Here is a 12,628-nt window from a genome sequence, read left to right as displayed (position 1 = left end):
ATCCTCTTCAATACTTCCATTGGCATAATGTTCTCCCCGAACTGAAGCAAACCGATACCCAGCATGCCCATGCATAGATGGCATCATGTCTGGTCCGATTTGTATTCTTATTAATTTTAGAGAAATTAGGACGTCTACCAACCAATTATGTCCTATTTAGCACACTGCCAAAAAGCCACTATTTCTATACTGTTGATAATTTCGGAGGACATTAATATCCCTATAGCTTCATATCCAGTGTGCCTAGGCAAATGCTATCTAAAACATACGACATGATTTTTCAGAGGATTTTCACAGGATTTTTCACAGGATTGTCAGTCCAAAATTACAATCCTTGTCCCATTTACGATTTCAAAATTTGATATTTTACAGTTTTTTTCTTTCTTCCATCATATCTTCCCTAATCCAAAAGATCTCTCAACATCTCTCCTCCTCCATCCTTTTTCCTCTCTAAAACACATTCAACCCTGTAACAAACCCTAGATTCTCTAACTTGAGACACCAAATGAAAGACGACGAACACCAAGCTCCGCAACTTCCCATTCCGGAGAGAATTTTCGCAGGCCGTGAAGAACGAGTCGCGGTGAGGGTACCACTGTATCACAAACCCTATGCTATTAGATAAATACTACCCTCCAAGCTGAATAAGTAGAAAAAATTCGAGACAGTGCCCAGCTCCAAGATAAACCTTATGGATCCTTCTTCTATGAAGCTCTCGGCCGATGTGTCTCCTGTGAATCTCGTGGACTCTGCGTTTCAGGTCAATCCCTCCGTATCTGCGTCTCTGGTGAATCTCTCAGCTGTTGTGTCCCCGGCGAAGCTATCAAGATTGAAGTTATGGAAGCTGAAATAGATCATCACAACCAAGAGAAGGAAGATCATGAGATAGGCTTATTTGGTCTCGAGGTTGAAGCTCTCTGCCGCTGGGTCTGAATATCTTCGCCGCTGCGTCTCCGGCAAAGCTCTCGGCCTCTGAAGCTCTCTGCTGCTGCTTCTCCGGTGAAACTCTCCGTCACTGCGTCTCCGTATGATATATGTGTGTGTGTTGTATATACATGGTAACTACATGTTAGACCACAATCTTATTTAAACCGCATGTTATTCTTTGGTTGACATAACTTTTTGTTATGCTTGTTTATAGTCTAAGATGCTTTTGTACTTATACTTATACTCGTATTCAACACGCCCACATCTCTGATTGTTTCATGAATATCTCAAATGAATTAGCCCGAAAATGAAGTACCTAATGTATGTCGTACAACATTCAACTCGCTACAAAGGTTAGTCTTGATCAAAACAACAATAGGAGTGAGTTCTCTAGTTGTAATTAAAGGCAATAATTATTGTATATGCAGTGTTTGGATAATTAAATTTATTACCAGCTCGTAAAACTGTTAACCGAAAACTTTATCTAATGGATAGCTTGAAAAATTATTGTACTATAACAAGCTAGGTTTTTCATAACCATTAAAAAGTTGTCTGTTAACAAGCTATCAAACAAATTACACATCCATCTACAAAATTAACAAGCAATCTTGTATCAGAGGCATAATTAGGGGTTTAGGGATTTCGATTTATGGTTAAAATGATAAGAGTGTTGGGGTATGATAATTTATAGCTAATCTTATTATTGACCTGTTAATTAATTGTTTTAGTCATCCAAAAAATGTGTTAACAAGCTATCAAACAAGTTACGCATCTGTCTAAAAATTAACCAGCAATCTTATATCATAGGTGTAGGGGGTTTAGGGATTTTGATTTATGTTTATAACTATAGAGTGTAGGGATATGATAATTTATAGCTAATATTATTATTAACTTGTTAATTAATTGTGTTAGCCATCCAAAAAATGTGTTAACAAGCTATCAAACAAGTTACACAGCCGTGTACAAAACTAACAAGCAATCATATATCATAGACGTAGGGGTTAAGGGATTTCAATTTATGGTTAAAACTATAGTGTAGGGGTATGATAATCTATAGCTGACCTTATTATTGACATGTTCATTAATTGTGTTAGCCATCCAAAAAATGTGGTAACTGTTCACATAAAAAATTGGACATCTGATAATTTACTTATATTTCTTCTCTATCAACCAGACCTTAGACTTAATGAAATTGTCTATACGGTTTAGTGTATAGTATTACAGTGTCAAGGGTTTTTGATCAATGGTGTATGGTCTAAGGTGTTGTTGTTTGGTTAAGGCTTATGGTATTGATTTAGGATTTGTGGTTTAGACTTTAGGGTCTAGGTCTTAGTATATTTTGTTTAGGGTTTACGATTTTTGGTTTAGGGTTAAGCTTTATGATTTCGAACCATAAATTATTTTAGATAGCTAACCAACAATTTTATTGAACCTGTTTTACAAGACTAATTCACTCCATGTCACTGAAAATAATATAAAACAACTAACTATGATCTTTACATTAGTTTACATCTCTGATAAGCAAATCAATATTCTGACCATTTTTTGACTTTTTAATGTGTATGGCTAACCTAAAATGTAAGTAACCATCATTTTCAAGAATAATATATTTGAATCATTTATAACCGGCTAAACTCCTCTTTGCACAAGCTAAGATTTAGTACATACATCCATGATATATTGTAGCCGTGTAATATTCATATTATCATAGTATAGCTCTTTATTATATCGTATCAGAAGTCTTTAACTTGTTGTAACAGCTCAAAGGTCTTCTAACGTAGAAATGAATCACGTTGAGGATGGGGAAGTAGACAACGTCCATATTTTGATTAGCTGGCTAAACGAATAACCAACCATATACACGACCAGACAGTCAGCCAATTCCAAGACGGTACCGTTGGAAAAGTGATTCGGGGAATCTTTGAACGATAGATGATGAACTCCTGTAGAGAGAACTCATAATCTTGTTCAGGACTGTGATTATGAATGATTGGATGCACTCAAGTGATTATGTAGAGGAAGAAAATGGAAAAAGAAACAGAGAAATTCATGACCTTCTTCGGTTGTTTACAACTCGTGAACTCTTGAAGAAAAAAGTAGAGAAACTTATGAACTGACCTTCTATGATGTTGTTTAATTCATTAAAAAAATGCAAAAAAAAGAAAAAATACTTATGAACTCCTGAGGGGAGAATGTTTCACCACAGCAGAGCACAATCCATTCTCTCTGAACGAGGAAAATTTCGAAATCTAATCCAAAATCTTTTCTATATCTTATTGTACTACCAAGATATCTGAAGATACTAATTGTACTTGCCCTATACTTTCTGAAACAGATATCGCTATGCTAAAGGGATAATCTCGACAATTTCATCGCACCACGTCACTAAGCTTTCTGCTACTTTCACTATTTTTGGCACTTAATTAATTTCACTAGTTTCTTTTGTTTTTGAGCAAATTATCCCTTAATTTTACCCCAATTTTGACCCCAAAAAAAAAAATTTAATTTAACCCCAACGTAAAAAAGATGGTTCTTCCAAGTTTGGAAACACACTGACGGGATAAATATTTGGAAATGATTTGGTTTTTATCGGTACAATTCCGGTTTGTTTTATTCGGAAGATTTTATCTTTACAACATTATTCCACACAAGAGTCAATTCTTTCTCTATCTCTGAGCAAAATCGAGAGAGATGAAGCTCCAAACCCAATCCTTCGCTCTCAACCTTCTCCCATCTCCGAAATTCTGTAAACCCATCGTCAAACGAGACCCAATCTCCTCCCTCCGATGCTCCGTCTCCACGCCGCTAACGGCGACCAATCACCAGCTCTCCGCGTCGAGCCACAAGCCCTTTCCGGCGGAGGTTTCGAGGAGCATCATGGAGCTTTCCTCGGTCGGAACTCTCTCCACTTTGACCCGCGACGGGTGGCCGCTCGGCGTGGGCGTTCGCTTCGCCGTAGACGGAGACGGCACTCCTGTGCTCTGCCTCAATCGCGCGTTGTCTCCTGACAAGAGGTCTGCTCTTCACGTTCAGGTTCACTCTGCTTTAAAGTTTGATCCTTTTAGGGTTGTAAAGAGAGAGTGATTGTTTGTGATCTTTTCCTGTTTTTGATATTTTTTTTATCAGTTGGAGCAATGTGGATTGAGGACTCCTCAGTGTACGATTCAAGGTAGCATTGCTCGACCTGGAGACGATCTTGCTCTAAAGGTACTACCTTTGTGTTGTGTCTTTCTAACACAAGCTTTCTTCATTGACTCTTTTGTCCTTTGCACTTAAAAACAATACAACTTGCACATATTATTCGTTTCCTTTCGTTCTGGCTGGTTGAAATCAAATTAATTAGTTGTTGTCTCTCTTCACTGAGTGTGTAGCTTTGTTCTCCTTGTCTATAGCAGGTGTTTGTAGAAAACTGTTGGTGATTTTAAGTCGTGTGTAGTATTAATAGCCTCTAGCAGATGAATGTAGAGAACATATTATTTCTCATAAAAAATAAAATCCTTGGTTTAATTGGTTAAGCATGTGATTTTACTTGTCCCTGTGTTTTGTCACAAAACTTTTGTGTAGCGTCTTAGTGCTACATGGAGGAAAAAGTTTGGCGAAGAAGTTGAGGAAGACTGTTTATATGTTGTTGCTGTTGACCGTGTACTCCAGATGGAAGACTTCATGGAGGTAGAAATCGCTAGCTCTCTTCTAGTTTCTTGTGACAGTCAGTTCCCTTATATTAATAATAAAGTCTTGTTGTGAATCACAACTTGTGATCCAAACTCCGATAACTTTTCCAGGATGGGATTTGGGTGGCGTCAGCAGATTATAAAAATGCAAGTCCTGATCCACTTCGAGATGTTGCAGAAGACATTGTCAACCAGATTAACGCTAACAACATGGAAGACATTTTCCGTTTCTGCAACGTATACGTTGATCTGGACTTTGTGGTTAGTGTATTATTCAACATGCTATGCAAGTACTACTTAAAGAACGTCTGATTAGATTAGATTAGATGTTTCTGGAGCATAACTACTAGATTCACACTTCAGATTAGTTGTCTTGTGGAATGTTCAGAACTATATACTTTCACTGCCTAATGCCAGGTTTCAGAGACAAAGATGATATGGATCGATAGGCTTGGATTCGACCTTCGAGTGTGGTCTCCACGAGGTGTATACGATGTCAGGATTCCATTTCCAATGGAAGTAACAGATGAAAAAGGAGCCAAATCATCGTTTAATGGAATGTCACAGCTCGCTTGGGAAGTAGAGAAAAGTTATTGCCCTGCAGATTTCAACAAGGTTAAACTACTTAAACCAGTAGTTGGATCATTACAAAAGGGACGAGGGCAATAGCCGTTTTATTGACTCTCTTTTTTTCTTTTCTTTACATTCTTTACTAGTGGATGCCAAAATATGGCATTGGCTCTGTTGTAACTCTTGGAATAGTGTATTCTGAGTTATAGTGCTTGTACCCACAACTTGAAGTAAGATTTGTCATCTATTTTGGTAATTATTTTGAGCAAATGCTTTAATTTTCCTTAAAATAGTATTCATTAGTCTTGTAAACTTCATACAATATATGCAACATAGTCTTTTATGGAGTGACGTTTTTTTTGAGCAAGCTATACAGATAGTACAAATGCATGCATATAGATCAACTATATAGAAACCCCAAGTCTGAACAACAAAGGCATATATAATCACCTCGATAATTACAAAGTTGGAATGAGTGATTAGGAAGATATGGGTGTTTTGATACACACTAGCCAATATTGTATAAATCTGAATGGTAAGAAAATTGGTACCATCTAGAGATTTGACATCCTTATAATTCTGATTTTATTATATATATATATATATATATATATATTAATCGGTATGTTCGGAGTCCCTTCGTGCAATATGACAATATACAATGGTTCAATATTGCTTACTAGATTGCTTACATAGTATTGGAGAAGTGTATAAAATGCAAAAGTTTTTATAATATGCCTCCCAACTAAACATTGGTTATGAGTAAAACATAGAGAACGAGAAAATAAACATTAAGCAAACATAGTAAAATATAGAACAACAAAATTCAAGACACTTGAGAGAACATATCTCAAAATCAGATACTTCGTATACTATTTTGTGTTTACAAAGTTTATCGCAACTTTTACATATGTTGCGACTAAGGCGATCATTGAGAAGAATAGACACATCCACTTCAGGATACTCGATTACTACACCATGCATAATATTTACGTCTTTTCCAAGTAGACATTTAAGATGTAGTATAACGTTGCAGTCATGGCATATATAAACTCCATTCTTCGGATTTGCTTCTTTTTCACAAACTTCGCAGAAGTATTGACCATTTACCTCTTCTTCGTAAGAAAAAAGAAGAACATGTTCATCATGCTTGTACCTCAACTTAGTGGGTAAAGTGGCACATCCAAAACATGCAACAAACCCACATTCTCCACAATTTAGACGATGACCTCGAGATTTGTGGCAAACCGAACATATTTGTTTAGATCGGGGCTCAAATGTAAGAAACAAGGAATGCTGATGACACCGATGATCCAATGGCTCAGCTATAGAAGCACAACGTACGTCTAACATATACTCATAATCCTCTTCATCACATAAGTACGCAAATCCATTGCTTGAACGAAGACAAGCTTTACATTCGAACAATGCACAGCCTTGATGACCCACTTGTAGACTAAGGAAATGAGGATGAGTCACTTGGTGTTTCTTCCGAGGAAGTTGTGCACATTCTTTATGGAGGATAAAATCACATTGTATGCAACTGTAAATAATATCATCACATATGGGAAGTGTGCATGCTTGACAATAATTGTTCTCGTCAAAAGCTCTATCGGTCTTCTCATCGAGTCTCATATGATGATCTTGATGACTAAAATGTTGTATAATTCCCTCACTTATCTCAATGAAGGAGCTAATGTCTTCATATGGATCTTCTGGTTTTCCCTCAAGTTCTTCTCCATCCCATACATCTTCTCGTGTTGCACATTTAGAATGAACACCATAATTGCAACCCTTTACGCAAGAATATCTTCCATAATTTGTGTCTATCTTCCAGTGACACACTCCGCATATCAATTTTTCGGGAGTAAGAGAAGAATTGAAAGAGATGCGGTGTTCATGACGTGATATTCTTATGATGCATGGAATGTTTAGACACTCTTTATTTTTCCGGGGAAATCTTCTAAGCTGTCAGTGTAAGTCATCTCAGGTTACTTTTGTAATTGAAAATAAAATTTAAATATTTAATTTTATTTAGAATACTTCCATGTAAGTATTTCGAGAAAAGATTTACACGAAAGTATTCCAGAGTTTTATTCCGAGATTCTGGTCAAACATTTGGTCAACACAGAAGTCTTATGCTGGAAAACTTACATGGAAGTATTCAAGTTAAAGTTAAATATTTGTGTTTTATTTTTCAATTGCAAAAATTAACCTGAGAAGACTTCCATCTTCTAGCAAAAATAAAATATTAAGTTTTATTTTTCTGGTGGAAGACTTCCCTGTAAGACTTTTAGAAAAAATCAAATTTCTGACACAATTCGAATAATTGCAAAACTAACTTGTTTATTCTAGAATACTTACAGAGAAGTATTCTCTGGTATTTTAGAAAAAAATTCAAAAACAAAAATAAGTCAATATTTACAAAGGAAGACTTCCAAAGAAGTGTGTTGTAGAGTAGGCTTTCCTAGAAGTCTTTCTTTGTAAATTTTCAATTGCAAAAATGACCTAAATAGAAGACTTTCTCGATTTCTTCTAGAAGACTTATGTGAAAGTCCTCTACGTCAATATTTAATAAAATTTCATTTTCCCTTAAACTTTAATAACTTATTTGGTGATATTTATGAGGTTACCAACACTCATATTTATTAAAATTTTTAGCTAATAAGTGAAGACGTCCATGAAAGTCTTCTATGTTAGTTTTTGTGAACTTGTAAAGTAAATTTAAGATATGTTTTTTAACTTTCAAAAGTGTTAAGTAACTTCAAGAATATCAAGTCATATGGTTTAATGTGTTTTCTTAGATAATAAGATTTACTTTTTAACTTACTTGAAATTTGAAATTTTAATTTTCACTTAAATTTTGAGTTTTCCGCTTAAATTTTAATTCTCTGCTTTAAATTTTCCGCTTTAAATTTAAGTTTTCCGAGACTTCTAGTGAAACTGTTATAAGTTTGAACTTATGTAATATTTGATCTTTTGTGAATTTGACTAAGTTTTCTTGAGAAGTCTTCTGGGATGTAATGTTTGAACTTGTGTAATGTTTGATCTTTTGGAAACATGAACATATTTACCAAAAAAAAAATCATTAATATCTCTTCAAATTTACAAAAGAATTCACAACTAAAAGAGTACACCTATAAACCACCAAACATACCATAAAAAAACTATTATAAATCATTCCTCCACAAAGACAAGTGTGGACTCCACTTATCATGAGAAAAGACTCCGTCATAAGACTTCCAGGAAGTTTTCCAGCTCATTAAATGTTAAAAACCACCAAATCTAAAAATGTTCAAATGGCTTTAAAACATAGAAAATGAGTGAAAAATGAGATAGATCTACCTTTAAAGAACATACAAAAATACATATCCAAAAAAATTAGATCTACCTTTAAAGGAGTAGAAGATGAGAATCATGTAATAAAAAATATGTAAAAAAGTTGAATTATTGAGAAACACATTGAGACAAAAAAATGATAAATTGATATAAGTTTGGTGTTTTCAAGTTCTAAGAGATTTGAGAGAGGTTGGAGAGTTTTAGGTTGAGATAAAAGTAAGAGAATTAAGCAACCAGAGGTTATCGAGTGAAACAAGAATCATACATAGAAACTTACCAAAACACTTAGATCCATTATGAATAAGTAGACATGAGAGAAGACTTCGTCAGAGTCTTCCAAAGCTTGGTTCATATCTGAAAAATATGCATATTCAAAAACATTCAAATGAATTTAAAACATAGAAAAGCTTCAAGATAAGGTAAAAGCTTTAAGCAACAAAAAGAGTTCAAAATGTAAGAGTTTTAGGCAACAAAAGTTTATAAAATAAAGAAAAATCAGATATGGAGACTTACCAAAATACTCAGATCTGTTATGAAAGAGGGACAAATGAGAAAACTCCACCAGTAAACTTTCAGGAAGTCTTCTAGTGCATTAAATGTTAGAAGACTTTAGTCTCCCAAGTGTGTCTCATATCTGAAAAATATGCATATCTAAAACATTCAAATGACTTTAAAACCTTGAAAAGCTTCAAAATAAAGTAAGAAATTGAAACAACAAAGAGGTTACCCAATGAATAAATATGATTCATAGATATACCTTTCAAGTAGTGGAAGATGAGAACCATGTAATGAAAAACCTGCAAAAAATAAAAATAAATCAGTAAGAAAGGCATGAGATAAAAATGATAAATTGATACTAACCCGGAGACCGCGCTCTTTCTGGTGCATGTCGAGTTGTAAGAGAGAAGGCTTCCCTCATTGCTCTTTCCTCCTTCTCTTTTTGTTCAATTCTATCTAACCTGTTTTTCTCCCTCTGTCCTTCTGAAAGCTCATGACAAGTTCCTTCCTTATGGGAGATTCTCTTGGACGTGAAGCAGTATCCGTGCAAATCCTCATATTTTAATGTGACTCTTATGACATCTCCATTCGCGAAGCCAGCTCTTCTCGTGAATTGCAAAGGTTCATCCGCATTAACATAGACTCGAACTCTCCCACCATCTACATCCACAACATCCACTTGTCCCAAAGCTTTTCTAATATTGTGATACGTTTCGTCCTTCTTATAGTGATTTGGTACTCCAGAGACATCTCTCCAGAACAACATGGTATTTGGGAAATTCTCTCGGATTGTCGGGGTCCAGCGTTCCAAGGAGAAGCTCCATTTGTTAAAGTGACATGGTCTTCGCTGAAGATTTTTCTGTAGTTTATCTTCAGAGACAAAATCAAATTGAAACTTATTGTTCCCCAAGTTTACTCCTTTAACTTTTCCTACGTCATCCCAAACAGGGCCGGCTCAAAAATTTGTTGGGCCCTGTACCATTTTTTTTCTAAATTAGTGAACATGAATTTGAAAGTTAAATCCATGTAAAAGCTAAAAATTTAGAGCCATAAAAATAAAAAAGTATTGACTTAATTTGTAAAGACTAAAAAATTTAGGATCCTAAAGAGTAAATAAATGTTGACCAAAATGTAAAGAATAAAAATTTAGGGCCCTTAAAAGTAAATAAATGTTGACCAAAATATAAAAACTAAAAAATTTAGAACCCTAAAAAATAAATAAATATTGACCAAAAATGTGGGACCCTGTGCATGTGCACTCCTTGCACACCCCTAGAGCAGGTGCTGATCCCAAGTATGTATTTTTGGCATATGGTTAATCAGAGCATCAACACTTCTTCCATCGATATGAAACATACTACCCACCAGCGTGAATTTGTGCTTCTCTATCAGATTTGTGAAATCAAACTCGGGGATTGGGATAATCTTGTCCTCGTCCGCCTTTTGTCGACGGCCCACTCTTGCGCTTTCTCCCCTCTTCCGTTCTTTCAGCTTACAACCACTTATTGCGGTTTATTTAGCAACACACCACACCCTCCTCAGGGGAAACGATTGAAATACGAGAAATCCTCTCGTAGAAAGTAATCCTTGACACGTCAAGCGAATTAGGTATTGATAGACCTGACCAAATATGGCATTGGGAAACTTGAGACGCACGGCGTCTTCTTGAGCGTAGCTGCACCTGAAAGCATCATCCTCACGGAGCTCAGGTCGTACTTCTCCGTCTCCGGGGACTTAACGAACGTTAGAACCACCGGAGGAGCCACCGGTACTACGGTGACTTTTGTACCTGAATCAGCTCCATCACTAGATTCAACTCGAACCTCGGCACGATCAAAATCGCCGCACCGGTCCTCATCGCCGAGAGCATCAACGCGTCGAGCGCGTAAATGTGAATCATTGGGAGAAAACAGAGGATGACGTCATCTCCGGTGAAGTTGACGTTAGGGCTTTCTCCGTCTACTTTCTGAGCAATGCTGGTAACTAATCCCTTGTGAGTGATCATCATGACACCCTTCGGAAGCCCCGTGGTCCCGGAAGAGTAGGGCATCGACAACGTGTCCTCCGGCGAGATCTCCGGTTTAGAAAGCTCTATTTCGTCCGCTTGGGTCAGTTCCGTGAAACTCACGCAACCGTTAGCTAACGGAACGTCGTCGTCTACGCAGACGATCAAAACGTTTTGGAGGCTTTTCAGTTTGTCGACGTAACATGGCTTCGTGATGATCATCTTAGCGGCGGAGGCTTTTTCCTTTTGTCAACAAGAAAAGGAGCATCACAGCGTCACCGTGGCGGATCCCGAGCCGGTGGAGTCCTGCAGCGATCCTCCTTAAAGTGATTTGTACGTCGGCATAGGTAAAGATGTGTCCGGTGACACCGTCTATGAGACATGTGGGATGGAGATATCAGGAAGTTTGGACCGGAAGATGAAATCACGAGAAGTTCTTGATATGTCTTTTTTTGTGAGAGAAAGTGTTTGTTGTTGTTGTTGGAGCACCATTTGCGTGGAGATTGACTATTCAGAGTTCAGATTCAAAATAAAACTTCTTTGTGAAATACTCAAATGAAACATCTGCTTTTGCATTTGTGTCTTTTAATTGAGATTTATAATGGTACGTTTGATTAGTAAATTAAACAAGTCCTTTTCTTGACAACAATTAAATAGGTTTTTACTATTATTAAATCCACCTTTTTTATCAAACACTAGTTTAAGATTCGCTTCATGTGCGGAATGAATTTTATATACAAATTATTTTTACGTATTATTATATGCTTAGCGTTTTTAAATAATATGAAACATATTCATAATTATATATTGAATAATTGCAAAACTATTAACTGCTACACATATAATTAAATTGACACAAATACGTAAATTAAAGAAATCACTTTTATTTATTTCCAATCAATTTGTGGTAAATAAACTTAAACAATTATTTTGTCTATTTTGTATGGTATGTAACTAAATTTAAATAATATTAATATAGATATATAGTATATTTTTAGTGTTTACATCCTTGTTGAAACACATATCAGACTACAAGACATTATACCGGTCTAACTGGTGACCATTAGAGAGACATTAGGAATAAGTATGGAAAAAATACAGAGAAATAAAATTATAGGAATGAAAAGGAAAATTATTCCTCATCAATTTTAGGGAAGAAAAAATTTGCTTTATATTCTTCTAGAATAAAAAGAATGAAAATGAATAAAAAGAAAAAAACCATTTCTTATAAACGGTAAAATAAAAAAGGAATAACAAAAAATGTATTATTCATTTTCATTCATTGGTCATCAGTTAAACCCTACAAAATTAAACCCTACATTTGTACAAATAGAAAGCATAAACAAACTAGAACACAGTCACATGACAGTAACTAAACCTAAATGTTTTTAAATCTAATTAGGACAGCGAACCAAATACCTTTTAAGAAAAAGACTAGGATAGCACCAAACCAAGTTTTTGTTCCCAAAGTAGCACTCAAGGCTCAAAGTCACAAAAATAGGTTTCATTAAAGAGGTAAATATACACTTATACCTCTTGGGTTAATTAATCCAAACCTTAGGGTTTAGAGTTAAGGGGGTGGGTTTTTGGAATTAGGGTTAAAATTTTTATAAAAAAC

At 35.5% G+C, this 12,628-nt stretch overlaps 2 protein-coding genes, 1 long non-coding RNA gene and 1 pseudogene across 3 annotated transcripts; 1 reads left to right on the top strand and 3 right to left on the bottom strand.

Moving 5' to 3' along the window:
• Window positions 1-3,548: 3,548 nt before the first annotated feature.
• On the top strand, window positions 3,549-5,438 carry LOC106421962 (glutamyl-tRNA reductase-binding protein, chloroplastic-like). The gene is made up of 5 exons (XM_013862798.3): window positions 3,549-3,960; window positions 4,054-4,134; window positions 4,492-4,596; window positions 4,710-4,859; window positions 5,016-5,438. The coding sequence occupies exons 1-5, from the start codon at window positions 3,619-3,621 to the stop codon at window positions 5,265-5,267; spliced, it is 930 nt and encodes a 309-aa protein (XP_013718252.2). The 5' UTR covers window positions 3,549-3,618; the 3' UTR covers window positions 5,268-5,438.
• On the bottom strand, window positions 5,195-7,217 carry LOC125608659. The gene is made up of 2 exons (XM_048779096.1): window positions 7,212-7,217; window positions 5,195-7,136 (listed from the first exon to the last, which is right to left on the bottom strand). The coding sequence occupies exons 1-2, from the start codon at window positions 7,215-7,217 to the stop codon at window positions 5,925-5,927; spliced, it is 1,218 nt and encodes a 405-aa protein (XP_048635053.1). The 3' UTR covers window positions 5,195-5,924.
• Window positions 7,218-7,589: 372 nt separating this feature from the next.
• Window positions 7,590-9,305, bottom strand: LOC125608799. The gene is made up of 3 exons (XR_007339439.1): window positions 9,265-9,305; window positions 9,021-9,141; window positions 7,590-8,861 (listed from the first exon to the last, which is right to left on the bottom strand). It is a non-coding gene; the product is annotated as an uncharacterized LOC125608799 (long non-coding RNA).
• A 752-nt stretch (window positions 9,306-10,057) lies between these two features.
• Window positions 10,058-11,538, bottom strand: LOC125608798 (annotated as a pseudogene).
• Window positions 11,539-12,628: the final 1,090 nt, after the last annotated feature.

The sequence above is a fragment of the Brassica napus genome, chromosome A5, assembly GCF_020379485.1.
Source record: "Brassica napus cultivar Da-Ae chromosome A5, Da-Ae, whole genome shotgun sequence".
Lineage (NCBI taxonomy): Eukaryota > Viridiplantae > Streptophyta > Magnoliopsida > Brassicales > Brassicaceae > Brassica > Brassica napus.
This window is presented reverse-complemented; position numbering and strand designations above follow the sequence as displayed.

What these genes read in the sequence shown, in the direction of transcription:
- LOC106421962 (XM_013862798.3), top strand. Translation starts at nt 3,619, where the DNA reads ATGAAGCTCCAAACCCAATCCTTCGCTCTCAACCTTCTCCCATCTCCG. An exon ending in GGTCTGCTCTTCACGTTCAG is followed by an intron (nt 3,961 to 4,053) that starts GTTCACTCTGCT and finishes TTTTTTTATCAG; the next exon opens with TTGGAGCAATGTGGATTGAG. An exon ending in AGATGGAAGACTTCATGGAG is followed by an intron (nt 4,597 to 4,709) that starts GTAGAAATCGCT and finishes TAACTTTTCCAG; the next exon opens with GATGGGATTTGGGTGGCGTC.